The sequence below is a fragment of the Electrona antarctica genome (genome assembly GCF_951216825.1).
Source record: "Electrona antarctica genome assembly, chromosome: 21".
Taxonomy (NCBI): Eukaryota; Metazoa; Chordata; class Actinopteri; order Myctophiformes; family Myctophidae; genus Electrona; species Electrona antarctica.
This window is the reverse complement of record NC_136802.1, coordinates 10,521,694-10,543,037: the sequence shown is the minus strand read 5'-3', so window position 1 is coordinate 10,543,037 and position 21,344 is coordinate 10,521,694. Positions and strand designations below refer to the sequence as shown.

At 45.2% G+C, this 21,344-nt stretch overlaps 1 protein-coding gene across 1 annotated transcript in view; it reads right to left on the bottom strand.

Annotated features, from left to right (window-relative positions):
• The window catches only part of LOC306914191 (neurexin-2-like), an 847,936-nt gene that overhangs the window by 511,291 nt on the left and 315,301 nt on the right, over positions 1 to 21,344 (bottom strand). The window contains exon 5 of the mRNA XM_079491166.1: positions 551 to 574. Coding sequence (XP_079347292.1) covers positions 551 to 574 — 24 coding nt within the window. The remainder of the gene's footprint in view (positions 1 to 550; positions 575 to 21,344) is intronic.

The window sequence follows — 21,344 nt, the reverse complement described above, 5'->3', positions numbered from 1 at the left end:
CTGCGCGTGTTCACTCCATAAAAGGGTCTTCAACAAAAAAACAAACAGGGAAGTAAACAGGAATGAACTGAGGAAAAAGCTCAAACTCATCTCACACATTCTCTCGTACTTGATTGAGAAGTACGTCTATGAATTTAGTACTGTAAATATTCTTTATTTCTTCATACGGATATAGTCTTCAAAGTGAACAAAAAACAAACAAAAATGGGAGAGAAACTATAAAGAAACAAACGAAAGGAAATAAAATTATCAAAATTTTGCTGAAATTTAATTGTTTTAGGGCAGACCTCTTTGGGATGAACACATTAGAGTATTTCGGGAGGGGGACGGGAGGGTATCGGATGGCATAAAAAGCAATAACAGAGGGCTTAAAAGAAAAGACAAATAGAGAGGTGGAGCATCTCAGCTACCTTGGAATTGATGGCGGCTTGGACGGGTTTTCAGTAATAGCAAAAAGAATAGAAAGTGGTAGAAACGGAAAACCAACCCAGGGCAAACCAAAGCATAAGACAATTAGAGTGATATCTACCATATAATGCAGTTTGTTTACCATAGCGTGTCCGATGCCTGCGTGCTTCAGGAGAAAACAGGGGGAAGGAGAAAGAAAAATAAATAAATAATGACAAACCGTAAAACTCAATAAACAAACACATCCGTCCTCAACCCGAACCAAACAAAAAGAGAGAGTATAGAGGAGAAAGGGACGTCGCCCTCTGTCACAAAGACAGCTTCTCTTCTCAAGAGAAACCAACCCAACCGAATAAACCTTCTATAATTGAAAGGGAAATTAAGAAAAAAAGAATAATATATTCTGAACCTGATTTCAATCTCTCAAAAAAAAAAACATCCAAATCAAGAAATAAAGAAATTAATTGTAAAACGTGCTTTTACTTGTTTTAACAAGGATCATCCAAAAGAATAGAAAAAAAACAACAATATATTTGTTAGTACGATAAACCGCAAGTTAAGTAGAGAAAACAACAGATGTCACATTCCGTGAATGACAGTGTTAGTCGTTGTAAAACAAGGAGGTAAGAAGAAAAAAAGAAAAAAAAAATCACAAAAAAAAAAAGAAATTAATTCAAATTGGAAGAGTTCTGAAGCTTTGTTAGTAAAAGAGACAAGAGTTAGCAAATCAACTTCCACATTGAAGGGTGGTGGCAGTTTCAATGGGTGGGGTGGGGTGGGGGGGAGGGGTGTTGTTTCAAGTGGATGGGTGAGGTCGTTGAAGGGTGGGGGTGAGGAAACAGTAGATGTTAGTAATCACGCTGGTGATTGGTCAGTGGTAGGGGGGGCCCAGCTCAACAGACCCCTGTTCTTTCATCTTTCTTTATTTTTTTTTGTTGCTGTGGATGTGGCCAATCGTGGTGTTTGGATCACTTGGAAAGGCGGTCAGGCCCTAAGCAGCAACAACAACAACAACAACATTGTTCCCACTTGTTAGCAGGGACGCGCACACACAGACATCAAAGGGGGCTTCAGCCCCATGCCCTTTCACCCCGTCTGTAAAACAACTGCCCTTTCCAGACCACGAACGCAGCATTTACTATGGTGAAAGAAATGCAAATGCCACTCCTTTCCATGCCTTGCCGGAAGGCAGCATTCAGGAGAATTGCTTTTTTTCCTCTCCTGAACGTGAACACAGTATTTTGCGTGGAACAAATTTGTTTAGAAATCCATGTCGTTACACCGCATCTCCACTTTAGCTAAAGAGTGCTGGGTTGCGCCCCGAAAATAGCAGATCTACAAGCTCACAACGCGTCGCGCTGCGACGCGTTGTGAGCTTGTAGATCTGCTATTTTCCAAAAGTGCCTCTCTAACCCTCTCTGCACGTCCCTGCTTGTTAGAAATAACTGCAGTGCAGACAGAGGGGTTGAGAAACCAATCAGGGTTCAGAAACCAATGTGGACATTTTGGCGATCATTCCCCCTAAAGCCACATGAACCCAGCTAGATAGCATCCCAATTCTGGCATGCAATAACAATACATTTTGTCAAGAATAGCAGATCCACAAGCTCTCGATGCATTGCAACACAACACGTTGTGAGCTTGTAGATCAGCTATTGTTGTTTTTTTTCCGGTAAAGAGATTTGGCTGAAGAGGGAAAAGAAATGTTGGTCAATATTGCAGAGCCCCGCATGGGGCTCGACTGCCGGGTCAACGCAGAATATAGAGTTTAAGAGGTTAAGGGGATTACAGGATATGCAAAAACAAACAATACACAGGAGGCAAACATCTGTGCTTAGTGTTGTCCGAGAATGATGCGAGACAGAGAAGGGAATGAAAGGGAATATTAGCTCATGCATTCTCTCCCCGTTGTTCGATCGTCTGCCTTCTGAAAGAAAGAGAGATATATCATTTATTTATTATTTTTCCCCCCCCATAACAACAAAGATCCATGTCCAGACAGAGGCCTTGGGGAGAACAAAAATACATATGCCTATAAAACTTTCCTTACAGACAGTGTGTGTACAGTAAGTGGTGATTTATTTGCAGACTCCGCAGAGAGAGAGAAAAAAAAAAAGTGAGGGGCGCATGCACTTATCATCATACATCTCATTCTGGCCAATTAGAATTTGCGTCCACACCTTCGTCTTCAATGTTTGTTTTTACACAATGTTTGTGTTTACACAAACTCAAAACTGGCCATTCATTGTCAATGGCATTCAATGCTTGCGTTAGGACAATGTTTGTGTTTACACTCACACTAAAAGCTGGACATAGGAGGGGCCAAAACGCCCCTCAAACAAATGACACTGACTGCTGACAGAAATAGTCATGATGTGATCAAGCTGACAGCTTTGTGACCCTTTAACCTTCACTGCCAATTAGCGGCGTAATGATAGCTTTTCATTAGAAGACTGTCGAGCTACAGGCTTTCATCAAAAGAACACTGTCACATGCAGCCCTGAAATCCATAATGGTTGTAATGTAGACATCATGCAAGATCATGTGAGTGTGAACATGCAAGTATGGTAGTAAGTACAGTATGTAGTATACTAAATGCATTTGGAACTAAATAAAATTGTTACTTTTCAGGATTTCAATTCAAATATAGCAAAAATAGCTGATCTACAAGCTCAAAACGCGTCGCATTGCAACGTGTTTTGCGTGCTTGCGTGCGTGCGTGCGTGTGTGCGTGCGTGCGTGTGCGTGTGTGCGTGCCCCTGCATTCTTACTATGAGCGTGGGTGTGTGCGTGCGTGCGTGCCCCTGCATTCTTACTATGAGCGTGGGTGTGTGCGTGCGTGTCACAGGTGGTGAACTACCCGAGAGGCCGGTGCATGAGGCTGCAACAACGCCCACTGTTTGATCTATAAAGGCTGTGCTCACGTGCTGCTTGCTTTGTCTAATGGCCGCCATTAAATCCAACAATTAGGTAAATATGTTTCAGCAGTGGGTGTGAATTTGCAGGCACGCCACACAGCCACTCACAGCCGGTGAGCTGATGATGAAAGAAAAAAAATAGATTTGAGCACAAGAGATTTGATGCACAACAATGATTTAATCATTTCGACAGACAGACCCAAGGTGACGACAACTTTGTACTTTTCAAAAACTGCCACGTTGGCGCTTGCATGGTGGCAGGGTTGGAGGGACAGATTATTAACTAAGTGTAATATTTGGATGCTCTATCTTTCAGATCCCCTATCGGTCGTTTATTTTTTGATGTCTGGATTCCCGGCGTTATCTTTCCGTGGGTTGTTGCGGTGGTGGGAAAATTAATCCTTCGAAAAATGTCTGATGATCTTTGAAGTGACATGAAAAGTGGATGGTGGTGCAGAGCAAAAAGAGAAGAGAGAGAGAGTGGAGGAGAAAATGACGCAGGTCACAGAAATACCTGCAGTGACTCAGTGATGCAAATTATATCCTCACGAGGATTTGCATGTCACTGCTTTCGTCGTGCTTCTTACAATAAAGGCTGTAGACATGGTGAGATCTTGTACTGATAAAAACGTGAATTGTGTGTAAACTTAAATGTGGTTCTATTAATTTCCTTAATTCCATGTCAGTTCGTGGAACAAACTCCCACTATACCATATTCGACAGGCAGCTTCTGTATAGACATCTTTAAAGCACAGCTCAAGACATACTTCTACACTCTTGCTTTTAGTTGAGCTTTTAAAATACTTAGTTATTCATGTCATCACTGTATTGCATTACTGCTATTGTTTTAATGTTGTTTTATGCCTTTGGTTTCTTTTCTTTTTTTGTTTTCTTTTTTTTCTCCACTGCTCTGTAAAGCACTTTGAGTTGCATTTCATGCCATGAAAGGTGCATGTACAAATAAAGTTTTACTATTCTTTATGTTGTTTGTGCAACCTAGTTTTGTCCTACTGGCATTGCAGATGGAGGGGTCTAAACACTCCTAAATCCATTGCAGATGGAGGGGTCTAAACACTCCTAAATCCATTGCAGATGGAGGGGTCTAAACACTCCTAAATCCATTGCAGATGGAGGGGTCTAAACACTCCTAAATCCATTGCAGATGGAGGGGTCTAAACACTCCTAAATCCATTGCAGATGGAGGGGTCTAAACACTCCTAAATCCATTGCAGATGGAGGGGTCTAAACACTCCTAAATCCATTGCAGATGGAGGGGTCTAAACACTCCTAAATCCATTGAAGATGGAGGGGTCTAAACACTCCTAAATCCATTGAAGATGGAGGGGTCTAAACACTCCTAAATCCTTGACATGAAAAGGTTTGACTGCATGGTCTAAATATATAAAGCTTGTATTCATGCCACGGGACTGGAGACAAACTGTTCCTGGGCTCTCCGAGCAAAGCGTTGTCCACACATTGAATTAGGGAAATGTAGCAAAAATGTGTGGCTTTCTTCACAAATTGTTCATAACGTGTATGTCTACATGTGTGTCTACTATCACTTCTCAATGTGTTCCAAGCCAACTCCCTTGGGAAACTTTGTGACAGCTGCTGACATTTGGGGTATACAACTTATATGCACAGAAAAACACTTGGGCAAAATAAAACGGGCATAGTCACTAATTAGCCTGGAATTCACCTATGCTTTCTATGGCATAGGCAGCTCCCGGCAGGATCCGCCGGCAGAAACATGAGACTAATTAATTAGAGCGACAGAGAGAGAGAGGAGTGTGTGTGTGTGTGGGAGGGTGTGTGTGTGCGTCAATTTAACAAAGGTGCAGACGATCAGAAATCAGCAGAGAGTGATCGACGTTTGCGCTACTCTATGCCGAATTGAAGTGGACTCGGACCCAGACTTTTTTTTTCTCCATGGAAATAAAAACGTCTGGGTTTCCGAGGCTAGTCACTAATGTGATGACAATTGTTTTGACGCATCACATGCCACTTAAAGCAGAATGACATGTGGTACATTTTGCCTGCATACAGGTTGTTAATGGTACCACAACTTAAGTAACAGAGTATTCGGTCAAAGTGAAAGAACGTGACACTCACGCTGCACGTGTCAACTCCGCAAAGAAAGAACCCACCGGAGGCTTCGCTCGACGTTGAGCGAGCGACAAGGCGCCCGACGCCCATCGACTTGATCTTTACACATGTGTCGCAGCGGACATTGCTGAACTATGACCACCGGCGAATAAGCTGGATAAATATTTAATGGCGGAGGGCTGTGAAAATGATCAATGGGGGCGCCGCGCGGGTGGGGTGGGGGGGGTCTCTCGGCCCGGACAGATTTATCATCGCAGAGCTGAGAGAGAGTTGTAAGGCCGGCCACCGCTCTCCTATAAATTTCCAATTTGGCCATTTAAAGAGTAAGTGATGAAAGCTATATTGTGGGACAGCGGCAGGGGGAGGGGCGGCAGAGTGAGCGGCCTCTATTTTTCATCAGACGAGAAGGTAACTGAGGGTAATGCGGCTTGTAGACCAGAATAACGATTAGCAACACACACACGGGACAGCCAGTCAATACTAGGCGTGGTCCACGAGGGCCAGCCGCCATGAGCAAGCACATCTAAATTGTGTGCAAATATGTGCATAGTATACGCATGCATCTGTTTGCGTGTGCAATTTACAATTTAGGCTTTTAGCAGACGCTCTTAATCCAGAGTGATTTACAGTAAGAAAGAACAAAAAACATGCAAGTGGAATATCTATCTAAGGAAACTATATTATGTGTATGCACTATAGAGTGCTATGTCTACATAAAGTGCTATTTAAGTTACATAAGTTGATATGCATGCATTGATGTGCGTTTTCAGACTGCCGCGGAAGATTGTGAGTGGGTCTGCAGTTCTGATTGTAATGGGAAGTGCATTCCATAGTTTTGGAGCCAGAAGGGAGCCAGAAAGGAGCACATGTGCGCGTGTGGGTGTGCACGTGAGTGTGTGTGCGTGCGTGGCACATACTTCAAAACATCACATGCATTGCTACGAGGGGTGGGACGATATGGGTACCTCACGATTAGGGGTTAGGGTTAGAAATAGCGATATTGCCCTATATATCGATACGTCCTCCCGCGATAAATAATCGATATCGATTTTTAAAATATCTATATCGGCTACATTGTTATTTTAAACATCGGTATCGGTCAATAATTTCCATATCGGTGCATCCCTATTTGCAAGAGATTTCATCAACGATACTGAAAATGAAAAAATAACGAACTGGCCAATAAGTAGATGAATCTTGCCTCCTCCAAACAGTAAAACTGCAACTGCAACTTTGCACCTTGTCCACAACTTGTCTGTTCACAACTATGTGCATACTACTACTAGTAGTACTAACTAATCAATATCACCATATTGGGAGGTATTGCAGTGATATATCGAGATAAGGTATAAAGGTATAAGATAAGAGATAAGGTATAAAAATTGAACAGCAAGGTGGTCATAAGTGAGAAATAAGCCCTGGCAGAGGGATGCAGCTTCATAATTATATTTGGGAATGATGAGTCTTTCAGGTAGATTTGACACAGCAATAATCTGTGTCTGTCTTAAAGTCTGACTCAGAGTGATGGAGATTGGCAGGCAGGCTTCAGGAGCACATAATGAAATGTCACTGCAATTATGCCGGGGAGAGAGAGAGAGAGAGAGAGAGAGAGAGAGAGAGAGAGAGAGCGAGAACGCTTGGCGAGAGCGCCTGGCAAACAAATCAATGCATGTATCCCAACCTTTTACCAATATCTCAACCTTTTCCTGGATTGAGGCCCAAAAATGCACCCAATCCCAACCATCTGACCACCAACCAGATGGGTGTGCTGTGTGCATTTTAATTTTGTTCATGATCAGTACAGTACAACAGTACTTTACTTTGAGTTCCTATTTCCTATTTGTGGAGATACAGTATAGTGTCATTGTGTCAAACACTCTATGAAGCAATTACTGTAGCACCGTGCCCAAGTCACATGTCCCAGGAGGGAAATACAGCAACATGTCACGCACGCGCACACAGGCGCACACGCACGCATGAACACACACGCACGCACACACACGCACACACGCGCATCCCCACATAAAAGAGAGAGACTCCTGGGGGAATGCTGCACATTGACACAAAGCTCAAAATGTCATCTGCTGTAAACGAGGTGAGGATTACAGCGGTGTTAGGGCTTGTCATTAAAAGGCGAAAGGCTTTAGGACGCCAGTGCTCGTCTGCTCGACATCAAACAAAACGCAGCAGCCCACCTGCTGTGAATAGCAACCCGTGTCATCGCAGTGAACGGGCGCTATACTGTGTGCGTTGGCGAGGCCCATGCAGTCCAAATGGCATTTTAGATATAGTCACAAGGGCTTCGATATGCTATCGCGCTAAACCAATTACGCTAACCTTTATTGAGATGCTAATGGCACACTCAAATGTGTGGCTGGTGGAAGCTAATCCGTGGTGTGTGTAAGTGTGGAGGAGGTATACTGTAGAAGAAACCCGTTTCCAGTGACAGAAAGGTGGCAAGGTAGAACGTAGGCTAGATGTTCCACTTTGCCACCTTTCTGTACGGTGGTTTTCAACCCTTGTCATATCAAGGTCCATTATGTCAGGGGTTCCCTAACGTTTTCATGTCAAGGACCCCCAAAATGATACTCATTAGCCTGCGGACCCCCCATTTGAAAATATATGCCAAGGACCCCCATAAGAGAAGATTGTTACGGCTATATAGGTTTGACCTGAATTAGACTATATACGGACCCCTATTTAATGGCATTTCTATCTGTGACCCCAATACATATTGTAAATTCAAACTTATTTGAACTCCGAGAGTGTCCAAATGGAACCAAATAGACTCTGCATTATGTATTCTGCATTTGAGCCACAAACCACCATTTGATGACATGTAGGTACAGTAGGAAGGGGCGTTGCTGTGGATGCACTGATGGGTGAGGAGGCAGAGCTTGTATATGTCAAACTCAAGGCCCGGGGGCCAAATCAGGCCCGTGGATGAATTATCTTTGGGCCGCGGGATGATATTTAATTAGTATTAGAACTGGCCCTCTGGTATATTGCACGGACCACCATAATACTACAAGTCCGACAATTCACTGCGAGTGCATTGGCACATATCACATACTATGAAATCAGTGCTTGGTGAAGATCATAGAACAGGAAACTGAGCTTAATAATAATGCATTTTCAGTTTTAAATGCATTTACTTTTTTGCTGTTTGCCTGGGACGTCCTCATGACCGCGGTGCCTGTGTGTTGAAACACAGTCCTGCCCTCGACCTCGACCGATTTCTTTATTTTGGCCCACTGTGTATTTGAGTTTGACATCCCTGTATGTAGTCTATCCTGAAGGAGACGGGAAGCCAGTGTGTAGGGAATGGAGTATGGGTGTGATATGTTCGTCACTCTCATCAGGATCCTATAGCAGCACTGTTCTGAATGTACTGGAGCTCCATCAGGATCCTATAGCAGCTGTTCTGAATGTACTGGAGCTCCATCAGGATCCTATAGCAGCACTGTTCTGAATGTACTGGAGCTCCATCAGGATCCTATAGCAGCTGTTCTGAATGTACTGGAGCTTCATCAGGATCCTGTAGCAGCTGTTCTGAATGTACTGGAGCTTCATCAGGATCCTATAGCAGCTGTTCTGAATGTACTGGAGCTCCATCAGGATCCTATAGCAGCTGTTCTGAATGTACTGGAGCTTCTTCAGGATCCTATAGCAGCTGTTCTGAATGTACTGGAGCTCCATCAGGATCCTATAGCAGCTGTTCTGAATGTACTGGAGCTTCATCAGGATCCTATAGCAGCTGTTCTGAATGTACTGGAGCTTCATCAGGATCCTATAGCAGCTGTTCTGAATGTACTGGAGCTTCAGGATCCTGTAGCAGCTGTTCTGAATGTACTGGAGCCTCATCAGGATCCTATAGCAGCTGTTCTGAATGTACTGGAGCTTCAGGATCCTGTAGCAGCTGTTCTGAATGTACTGGAGCTCCATCAGGATCCTAGAGCAGCTGTTCTGAATGCACTGGAGCTTCATCAGGATCCTGTAGCAGCTGTTCTGAATGCACTGGAGCTTCATCAGGATCCTAGAGCAGCTGTTCTGAATGCACTGGAGCTTCATCAGGATCCTGTAGCAGCTGTTCTGAATGTACTGGAGCTTCATCAGGATCCTCTAGCAGCTGTTCTGAATGTACTGGAGCTTCATCAGGATCCTATAGCAGCTGTTCTGAATGTACTGGAGCTTCAGGATCCTATAGCAGCTGTTCTGAATGTACTGGAGCTTCATCAGGATCCTAGAGCAGCTGTTCTGAATGTACTGGAGCTTCATCAGGATCCTCTAGCAGCTGTTCTGAATGTACTGGAGCTTCATCAGGATCCTATAGCAGCTGTTCTGAATGTACTGGAGCTTCATCAGGATCCTATAGCAGCTGTTCTGAATGTACTGGAGCTTCACCAGGATCCTATAGCAGCTGTTCTGAATGTACTGGAGCTTCATCAGGATCCTAGAGCAGCTGTTCTGAATGTACTGGAGCTTCATCAGGATCCTATAGCAGCTGTTCTGAATGTACTGGAGCTTCATCAGGATCCTATAGCAGCTGTTCTGAATGTACTGGAGCTTCACCAGGATCCTATAGCAGCTGTTCTGAATGTACTGGAGCTTCATCAGGATCCTATAGCAGCTGTTCTGAATGTACTGGAGCTTCATCAGGATCCTATAGCAGCTGTTCTGAATGTACTGGAGCTTCATCAGGATCCTATAACAGCTGTTCTGAATGTACTGGAGCTTCATCAGGATCCTAGAGCAGGATCCTGTTCTGAATGTACTGGAGCTTCTGGATGCTCTTGCTAGGGATCCCGATGAGAAGTGCGTTACAATTTTGGGAAAATTGGGAGTGAGTCTACAGGTCTAACTGCAATGGTAAGTAAGTAGCCTTGACGAGCCATGAGGCCCATAGGGGCAGGAGCCTATCTCCTGTTTCTGTAGCGTGAGGCAGCTTGATGTACAAGTACACCCCCTGGACATGACGCTAGTATGTCGCAGGGACTTACCCCCAATCCAACCCTTGATGCTGAGTGTCAAGCAGGGAGGCACTGGGTCCCATTTTTACAGTCTTTGGTATGACCCGGCCGGGGATCAAACCCCGACCTCCCAGTCTCAGGGCGGACACTCTAACCACAAGGCTACTGAGCTGGTAGTCACAATGGTAGTCACAGACATATACTGTAAGGGGTTGCAACTAAAGAACTAAACTAACCAAAGAAAGTAAAATATCTGCACATACTTTATTTATTATAATAAATAATGAATAAGTCCGTCTTGTTTTTGTTCTGCTATATTGCAATCATCACCCACACGTTTAGTGGTGTTAATTACCAGCCATGACAGCCATAACGTGCGTGCGTTGTGTTCCATGCGTGTGTGTGTGCGTGCGTTGTGTTGCGTGCATGTGCATGTGTGGCTGTGCGTGTGCGTGTATAAGCAGTAAACTAAAACTAAAAGTGTTTTTCGACTTTTGCCAGGTGTTTATAATTCTGTCAACACTTTAACATCACAACTGTGCAAAGGTGGAGTCAGGAAACTTTACATGTGCATGTGGTGGCAGAATAATTAAGACACTTATAGGTGTGTGTTTATATTTATGAGTGCCTTTCAACAGCAGTACGTGTTGGGCTTCAGTAACCAACTTCATACAAAGGGTGTTTGTTCATTAACTGTTTGACCTGTACATTACATTGGGAACTGTGTTATGCATGTTATGTAGACAGCACTATAATTGCATTGTATGTAGTCATAGCACTTCATAGTGCATATGTATAGCATAGTATAGTATATATGTATAGTTTATATGTATAGTTTCATTATATACTGTAGATATTCCACTGTTACGTTCTTAGCTTACGAATGTTTCATGATAAATACTTTTTATATGTATTGCCATGCTTTTTGTTCTTGCTTAGTGTAAATCGCTCTGGATTAAGAGTGTCTGCTAAATGCCTAAATTGTAAATTAAATTGTAAATTGTTATCAAATTAACTGCTCATATATCATCAATCAGCCAATCCCATCAATTGATCCAACGCAATCTACTGTGGACAACATTGAACCTATATCTAACAACTAACAATAGCAACTATCACGATACATCTTACTTACATATTCTACACTTAATAGGTGTAGAATATGTAAGATGACGAGCATAGATTGACTAACATAGTATTTAGTGCAAACATCGGGTTGAACCACCATTAACACAACCGTTGTCGGGATTCCTTCAAAAATAGGAGCTCTGGGGTGCCGGAAAGACATGGCCGCTTTTACTCGGAAACCCACAACCCGGAAACAATCCACTAAAAAAAGTTTACTTTACATAGCTAGCTTGCATTGCGATCGTTTTAATTTATACGATATATGATCAAAAAAGCGTTCATATTTTGTGGGAGAGACGGATGAGGAGCAGAAATGAAGCGCCAGTATATCGATCCGTTCAGCACCACGGAGAGCGCCCTGGATTAGGAGAGACGAGTCATTCAGCTAAATCAATGATAAGATAACAATTGCCTAGAGTGTAGCATACAGTCGCCGAAAGGCGAACTGACAAAAATAAAAAAAAAAAGGAAAAAAATCTGAATATTCTTATCTCGCCCCGTATCATTGAGGACGTCGGATGCACCCCTCGGATGCACCCCTCGGTTCGAGTCCCTAAGACGTTTCCAGACGTCCTATGTGTTAAAACCCATTTAGACCTGAGGACGCATCTGTGTCGCCTAATTAGCAATTAACCACTTTAACCATTATTTTAAACTTTAGTTAAAAGTCAGATCTACAAGCTCATAGCGCGGCACTCGAGATTGTAGATCTGCTATTGTAGATCTGCTATTTTTTTAAATACTTGAAAATGTGTGCAAATCTTTGAATATATATTCGTTTTTAACTCAAATCTTTGCTTCTTGGGCGTCCCTGGAACAACATATTTTCAGATGGGGGTCGGTGGCCAATTACATTATATAATTCTGAGGCTCCTTGACATGAAAGAGTCTAGATGGGAGGGCCGCGGCTCAGATTTGCGCACACCCTGATTGGTTCACCGATCTGTCCGTCAGCCCCGGTCTCTCCTCCCCCCCCCCAGTGCAGCACTGTTATTGTGTCGACCAGAAGCAGAAACCACTGGTTGTTGGAGTATACCATTCTAACAGACTGTCAAAGTTATTTCCACAGAGTCGGCACACGTTTTTTTTCTTAGACGGTGTGGTGGGTTATTCAGCCATTCTCCTCATTTTCCTCGCATATCCTCGTTTGAAGTTCCACTGGTAATGATTTCCTCACGGTGTTATTTTGAGGGGTGCATACCGTTCAGAGCCTTGACGTCACATCATTTGAATCAACGCCTACTCGGAAGGGTTGACTCCCACGAAATGAAAGCCTGGGTATCGAGGCTACTGACATAGAAACATAGGTTTTTCAGAAAACTGCCAGGATTTAGAAGACATTTTATATAATCTGTTCTCATGTCTTAATGGATAAAGGGAGAAAGTGCATTCAATCTTTACGGCCCCGATCTACAGTACCTATATAATTATTACCAGTGGCAACAATAGCTTTGTGTGTGATAAAAAAAAAAAAGCTGTGCAACACTGCTATGCTAGAGGCTCACACCACCGTCTACACCGTTGCTAAGTGACAAATTGCCGGCAAGGAAGAGAGCGAGATGGATGGAGAGAGAGAGAGAGAGAGAATTACTGAGTAAGAAGGCATGGGTTTATGGCAACAACAAGACAGAGTGGAGGGAAATTGAACAGTGAACATTGAGATTCCAAGATGGCCACACTCTACATCCTGAAATATATAGGGAGACTGATATAGAGCAGGAAATAGGGAAGGGGGGGGGGGGTGTATGTGGGGGGGGCGTATTAGAAAGACAGAAGAATTGATCGACCATCCCTTTAGAATTCTGGCAGCCTCTTCCGTGCCGGAGGTATAGGCTGGAATGAGAATGAAGGAGGGTGGGGGGGAATAGGGGGGGTAATTGCAGTTGTTAGGTTGGTGATGGCTTACAGACAAGCGAGGAGGGGGTGGAGGGGAGGTGGGAGGGAGAGAGAAAGAGATAAACAGACAGGGGAGTGTCCACGCATCCATCTATTGATTTTGTGCATGCATGCATGTGTGCGTGCATGTGCGTGTGTTCCCATTGTGCCTCCTCATATGTATTGCGCTCATCACACACACACACACACACACACACACACACACACACACACACACACACACACACACACACACACACACACACACACACACACACACACACACACACACACACACACACACACACACACACACACACACAGTCCCGCCCCACCGCTCAGCATGGTTAATATGGTGCATGTCTTAGTAACTGCACTGCCATCGACCACAAGTGTGTGTCATTTAATGTAGCACCGTGGGAATCACTGCTGACCCCTTATGTTTTAAACATAAGGGCGGCGGTGGCTCAGGGGTAGAGTGGCTGGATGGTAACCGCAAGGCTGCCTGTTCGAACCTGGGCTCCCCCAGACACTGCGTGAAAAGAGGCGTTAACGGGCAATTATGGGCACTAGATTTGCCCGTAAACCTCAAGTTTAGCAGCATATACAGTAATATACGGTAATATACACAGGTGTGATGGTACAATTCGGGAGTTTACCAGAGTTTATTGGAAAGTTTAACGGGAGTTTCCTATAATATACACATCCGTATTCCATGCTTTTTGTGCAGTGAGAGTTAGTGTCGAAGTGTCCTTGAGCAAGACACTGAACCCCTAATTGCTCCTGATGTGCTGGCTGGTGCCTTGCATGGTTTCTGCCGCCATCGGTGTATGAATGTGTGTGTGAATGGGTGAATTGATGCACAGTCTATGTAAAGCGCCTTGGATAAAGGCGCCATATAAATGCACCATTTACCATTTTAAAAGGGGAGACCACAAAACACACAATAGATGAACCGGGTATACTGACTCCAAAACGACTGTAATGAATACGTTTCTTTTCAGGGTTTTGTTTTTAATGAATGAATGGTAAATGGTGCATTCGTATAGCCTATATTAAAAATCACACCTGTGTGAAGTGAGAGGCGCTCTTATCATCATCATACATCATCTAATTCCGGCCAATCACAATTTGCGTCCTCACTTTTGGATAATAATGTCAAATGTTTGTGTTTACACAAACACTCAAAACTGGCCATTCATTGTCAATGGCATTCATTGTTTGTGTTTAGGACAATGTTTGTGTTTACACAAACCCTCAAAGCTGGACATAGGAGGGGCTAGGGCCCCTCATCATATCCCAACAGAAGGCCACATGCAACTTCATTAGATCTCACACTCGAGAATCCAAAATGGCTCATTTGTGGTGATGAAAAAGTCAAGATAATTGTCACATAACACCTTGTCACCATACATAACGTTATGTATAGATGCATAGAATGATGAGAGACAGGCCTAATAGCTGCTTTTAGGTATGCTATATGCATGAATATGTAATGACTCGGGCTTAACCAATTTAGGCCTGACGTCGAAATTAAAACAATAATGTCTTCTAAATCCTAAAAGTTTTCTGAAAAACCCATGTTTCTGTCAGTGGTGCTCAATATTTAATGTCAAGAACCCCAAAGATTATCTGTAATTGGCCGCTGACCCCCATCTGAAAATATGCTATTCCAGGAATCCCTCAGAAGCAAAGCTGTGAGTTAAAAACGTTCGCTCTGAAAGAATATATAGTCAAACATTTGCGCCACATTTTCACGATTTTTCAAAAATAGCAGATCTACAAGCTCATATGAGCTTGTAGATCTGCTATTTTTCAGTAGCTAAAGCATAACATTCTTTCAGGATACTCGTCTGGTGATGAGCCATACCGTGCGGCTCCACCATGCATGCACACCTCCAGGTTGCTTTTCATTTCATAATTAGTTAGTTCAATATTCGTGACGCCGAGCGTGCGTTTTGAAATGAGAACGCGTGTGTTTTCTATGAGAGATTAGAGAATGTGGCTTCTTTGTTCTACCGCATGATTCAATCTACCATGCGTGTTCATACAGCGGAATGGAAGTGGAAAATACTACACGTGTCTGAGCAGTGTGTCTTTCCAAGTGTGTTAAATGTCAATGAAAAAAAAAAGCTAGCCCTTTGGTAAATGGTGGTAAATGGTGCATTTATATAGCGCCTTTATCCGAGGCGCTTTACATAGATTGTGCATTACACGCACGCACGCACACACACACACACACCCCGATGGCGGAGGAAACCATGCAGGGCACCAACCATGCACATCGGGAGCAATTAGGGGTTCAGAGTCTTGCTCAAGGACACTTCGACGCAAACTCGGGGGGAGCCCACAGGGATCGAACCGGGAACCTTCCAGTTCCCCAACCGGCAACTGAGCCACTGCCGCCCTTAATTTGTACTTGGCATGGAGGAGGAAATGCAAGGAGGACTTCTGAGCAACCTAAATGTGATCTGATTATTATTGTGTTGACGGTAATCTGAATAAGCCCGGCGGATCTGCGATCATCTGAGATAAGAGCAGGTAGTTATCTGTTCGACGACGACACACTCCCGCCGTCGGAGTGCAGGACCCTCGGTGAACTCGGCTCCGCGTTGCAGATCAAAGGGCTGCAAGTTTGCAACGCGTGTTTCACGCTGAACTCAAGGGGGGCCGGCGGTTGAACCGTGCGGAGAGAGAGCTGCACTCAGCACTAAAAGAACAAGAACAAATCTGTTTGATCCGTTCCATTAATCCACACAGCCGCAACCAACCATGCACGGTCTGAGAGAGAGAGAGAGAGAGAGAGAGAGAGAGAGAGAGAGAGAGAGAGAGAGAGAGAGGGAGAGAGAGAGAGAATGGAGCGATGCATGAAGCGAGAGAGAGGTCATGGGAGTGGGGGTATGGGGAGGTAAGGAGGTAGAGAGAACGCTGTGTGTGTGAGTGTGTGTGTGTGTGTGTGTGTGTGTGTGTGTGTGTGTGTGCTCGCGCGCGGGTGCGAGAGAGAGAGAGACGGGGATATGTTGAGGCGTTCAGATGTCTCTCTCCCCCTGGGTTGAGCTTGCATCAGACACCGGGCCGTGTTGAGCTCCATTGCAAGTTAAGCCACGTCAGGGAATAAAAGAGAAGCTTTCCTCCGTTCAGACGTCCTCTTTCACTGTAGTGCTAAACTCTGTCTGAGTCGCAGAGCAACCCCACGGCCCTGCATGTGCACGCACACATAACACGCACACACACACACACACAAAGATAGGCCTCTATTCTTTAGATTTAGATGTGCGTGTGAACCTTGGATACACACATGCTTGCAGTTGCATGTATATGCCTTACACATTATCGCTTTCCCTCATGACACACACGAGTGCACACCCCCTCACGCACGCACGCACGCACGCACGCACGCACGCATGCACGCACGCACCCACGCACACAATCACTCCGTCCATGAGAGTGATTATATCCATCTGCCTTGCCTTTCTGTCTTCCTTACATGCTTTGTGTCCTTCTCACATGCAAACACATACACACACACATATGAGTGTGCATGTGCGCCTGTCTGTGCCACGCGCACGCTGCAGCCTGTCAGCCTGTCTCATGTTTCGTCCTGGCTGCCTGCGAGGGTCCCGGTGGGACCCCGGGCTCCTTAAGCACACACAGACGGGACGGACAGGCCCAGACACTGCTTACCGTATTACTGACTCTCTCTCTCTCTCTCTCTCTCGGTTTAGGATGCTCCAGACTGATCAAAACAGCCAGCCGGCCCGGAAGGGAAGGAGGGAGGATGCTTGATCCCTCCATTATGTCCAGTGGTGTCAAGTAACTAAGTACATACTTAAGTACTGTACTGTATATGTCATTCATCATATCATCATTGAAATTGCATTTTTTTTTTTACTTTACTTGAGCATTTCCAATTTTCTATACGTTTACTTTTACTCCTCTAACATCTCAGAGGCAGATATTGTACATTTACTCCACTATTTGAAAACTTTAATATAGTCACTTCGAAGACTTTCATTATTATTACAAAGCGTACATTAACCACTTCAACTTCAAGCTTCAAGAACTTGTGAAATGATACATTCTGCACAATGAGTTTACTTTTGGTACTTAATGTAGGCCTATATTTTGATGCCAATAGTTTTTTTTACTTTTACTCAAGTAAATAGTAATTCAAATACTCAGTGATTGTGGACTTTTACTTGTTACAGAACATTGGGGTACTTTTACTTAAGTAAAGAATGTCAGTACTTCTTCCACCACCTGCTTATTTCTGCATGAGATACAGTAGCTTCACCTCAGTTAACACTGACAGCACATCATTGTGTTTGACCTTCTATTGTTACGGCAAAGACAATCGAAACATCGGACTTAACCAATCACACATCAAGTAGTAAATCATTGGCTGTTTTGCAAGACTTCCTCAGATATTTGACATTTTCTGGCATTCAATGGTTTAGTTTCACTTCAAATCGTGGGCATCCCCCATCTAGTGCTGAGGGATGCCCAAGTCACTCACATCTAGTGGGTGTGTGTGAGGGATGCCCAAGTCACTCACATCTAGTGGGTGTGTGTGAGGGATGCCCAAGTCACTCACATCTAGTGGGTGTGTGTGAGGGATGCCCAAGTCACTCACATCTAGTGGGTGTGTGTGAGGGATGCCCAAGTCACTCACATCTAGTGGGTGTGTGTGAGGGATGCCCAAGTCACTCACATCTAGTGGGTGTGTGTGAGGGATGCCCAAGTCACTCACATCTAGTGGGTGTGTGTGAGGGATGCCCAAGTCACTCACATCTAGTGGGTGTGTGTGAGGGATGCCCAAGTCACTCACATCTAGTGGGTGTGTGTGAGGGATGCCCAAGTCACTCACATCTAGTGGGTGTGTGAGGGATGCCCAAGTCACTCACATCTAGTGTGTGTGTGTGAGGGATGCCCAAGTCACTCACATCTAGTGTGTGTGTGTGAGGGATGCCCAAGTCACTCACATCTAGTGTGTGTGTGTGTGTGAGGGATGCCCAAGTCACTCACATCTAGTGTGTGTGTGAGGGATGCCCAAGTCACTCACATCTAGTGTGTGTGTGAGGGATGCCCAAGTCACTCACATCTAGTGTGTGTGTGAGGGATGCCCAAGTCACTCACATCGTGGGCATCCCCCATCTAGTGTGTGTGAGGGATGCCCAAGTCACTCACATCGTGGGCATCCAACCATCTAGTGTGTGTATGTGAGGGATGTCCAAGTCACTCACATCTAGTGTGTGTGTGTGTGTGTGTGTGTGTGTGTGAGGGATGCCCAAGTCACTCACATCTAGTGGGTGTGTGAGGGATGCCCAAGTCACTCACATCTAGTGTGTGTGTGTGAGGGATGCCCAAGTCACTCACATCTAGTGTGTGTGTGTGAGGGATGCCCAAGTCACTCACATCTAGTGTGTGTGTGTGTGTGTGTGAGGGATGCCCAAGTCACTCACATCTAGTGTGTGTGTGAGGGATGCCCAAGTCACTCACATCTAGTGTGTGTGTGAGGGATGCCCAAGTCACTCACATCTAGTGTGTGTGTGAGGGATGCCCAAGTCACTCACATCGTGGGCATCCCCCATCTAGTGTGTGTGAGGGATGCCCAAGTCACTCACATCGTGGGCATCCAACCATCTAGTGTGTGTATGTGAGGGATGTCCAAGTCACTCACATCTAGTGTGTGTGTGTGTGTGTGTGTGTGTGTGTGTGAGGGATGCCCAAGTCACTCACATTGTGTGCATCCAACCATCTAGTGTGTGTGAGGGGATGCCCAAGTCACTCACATTGTGTGCATCCAACCATCTAGTGTGTGTGAGGGATGCCCAAGTCACTCACATTGTGTGCATCCAACCATCTAGTGTGTGTGAGGGATGCCCAAGTCACTCACATCGTGGGCATCCAACCATCTGTGAGGGATGCCCAAGTCACTCACATCGTGGGCATCCAACCATCTAGTGTGTGTGAGGGATGCCCAAGTCACTCACATCGTGGGCATCCAACCATCTGTGAGGGATGCCCAAGTCACTCACATCGTGGGCATCCAACCATCTAGTGTGTGTGAGGGATGCCCAAGTCACTCACATCGTGGGCATCCAACCATCTGTGAGGGATGCCCAAGTCACTCACATTGTGGGCATCCAACCATCTGTGAGGGATGCCCAAGTCACTCACATCGTGGGCATCCAACCATCTGTGAGGGATGCCCAAGTCACTCACATTGTGGGCATCCAACCATCTGTGAGGGATGCCCAAGTCACTCACATCGTGGCATCCAACCATCTGTGAGGGATGCCCATGTCACTCACATCGTGGGCATCCAACCATCTGTGAGGGATGCCCAAGTCACTCACATCGTGGGCATCCAACCATCTGTGAGGGATGCCCAAGTCACTCACATCGTGGGCATCCAACCATCTGTGAGGGATGCCCATGTCACTCACATCGTGGGCATCCAACCATCTGTGAGGGATGCCCATGTCACTCACATCGTGGGCATCCAACCATCTGTGAGGGATGCCCATGTCACTCACATCGTGGGCATCCAACCATATAGTGTGTGTGAGGGATGCCCAAGTCACTCACATCGTGGGCATCCAACCATCTGTGAGGGATGCCCAAGTCACTCACATTGTGGGCATCCAACCATCTGTGAGGGATGCCCAAGTCACTCACATCGTGGGCATCCAACCATCTGTGAGGGATGCCCAAGTCACTCACATTGTGGGCATCCAACCATCTGTGAGGGATGCCAAGTCACTCACATCGTGGGCATCCAACCATCTGTGAGGGATGCCCATGTCACTCACATCGTGGGCATCCAACCATCTGTGAGGGATGCCCAAGTCACTCACATCGTGGGCATCCAACCATCTGTGAGGGATGCCCAAGTCACTCACATCGTGGGCATCCAACCATCTGTGAGGGATGCCCATGTCACTCACATCGTGGGCATCCCAACCATCTGTGAGGGATGCCCAAGTCACTCACATCGTGGGCATCCAACCATCTGTGAGGGATGCCCATGTCACTCACATCGTGGGCATCCGACCATCTAGTGTGTGTGTGAGGGATGCCCAAGTCACTCACATCGTGGGCATCCAACCATCTGTGAGGGATGCCCAAGTCACTCACATCTAGTGTGTGTGAGGGATGCCCAAGTCACTCACATCTAGTGTGTGTGAGGGATGCCCACGTCACTCACAGAGTAAAGTGTAAACCATGTCAGTAAAGGTTATATAATCCTTCCCACAGCTCTTTACTACATGATGACACCCGCCTTTCTGGTCTCTCTATTCACTCCCTTTGACTGAAATAAAGCATGGCAGAATAAAGCAAATCTAGGCCATGTGTGTCATTGGAAGAAAAGAAACATGCTGTCACATACACGTCAGCATTTCTCATCAAAGCTAGCATTAAGACACCAAACTGAGGCAATTCTGCGTTATTTTCCATATGAACCCGACCTGTTATTTATCTCTCGGTATTGTTTGGACAGTCAAATCAGTCTGTCTTGTAGTCCATCTCATTCCATCAGTTAACCACTAACGAATTACTCAATACTGTATTTACTCCACATGTAATCTAAAAAGACTATCAATTAATAGGGAACCAATCAACCAACCATATAGGGAATGTGTTCCAAGTAGTGAAAATAGCCTATCGAGGCGTTGTGAGCTTGTAGATCAGCTATGTTCACTACTTTTAAATCCTGATATAAAAAACTATAGCACTGGTGAATACTTCAGGGACTGAATGGCTGGCTACGCCGAGTATGAGCTGACAATGCTGTCCTTGTTCCACATGTGACCACGTTGTGTCAGCCATTCTAGGAGGCTGTGAAGAATGACGCTATAAGGTTCCACTCCTTTCTCTGTCGCTGTGTGTGTGTGTGTGTGTGTGTGTGTGTGTGTGTGTGTGTGTGTGTGTGTGT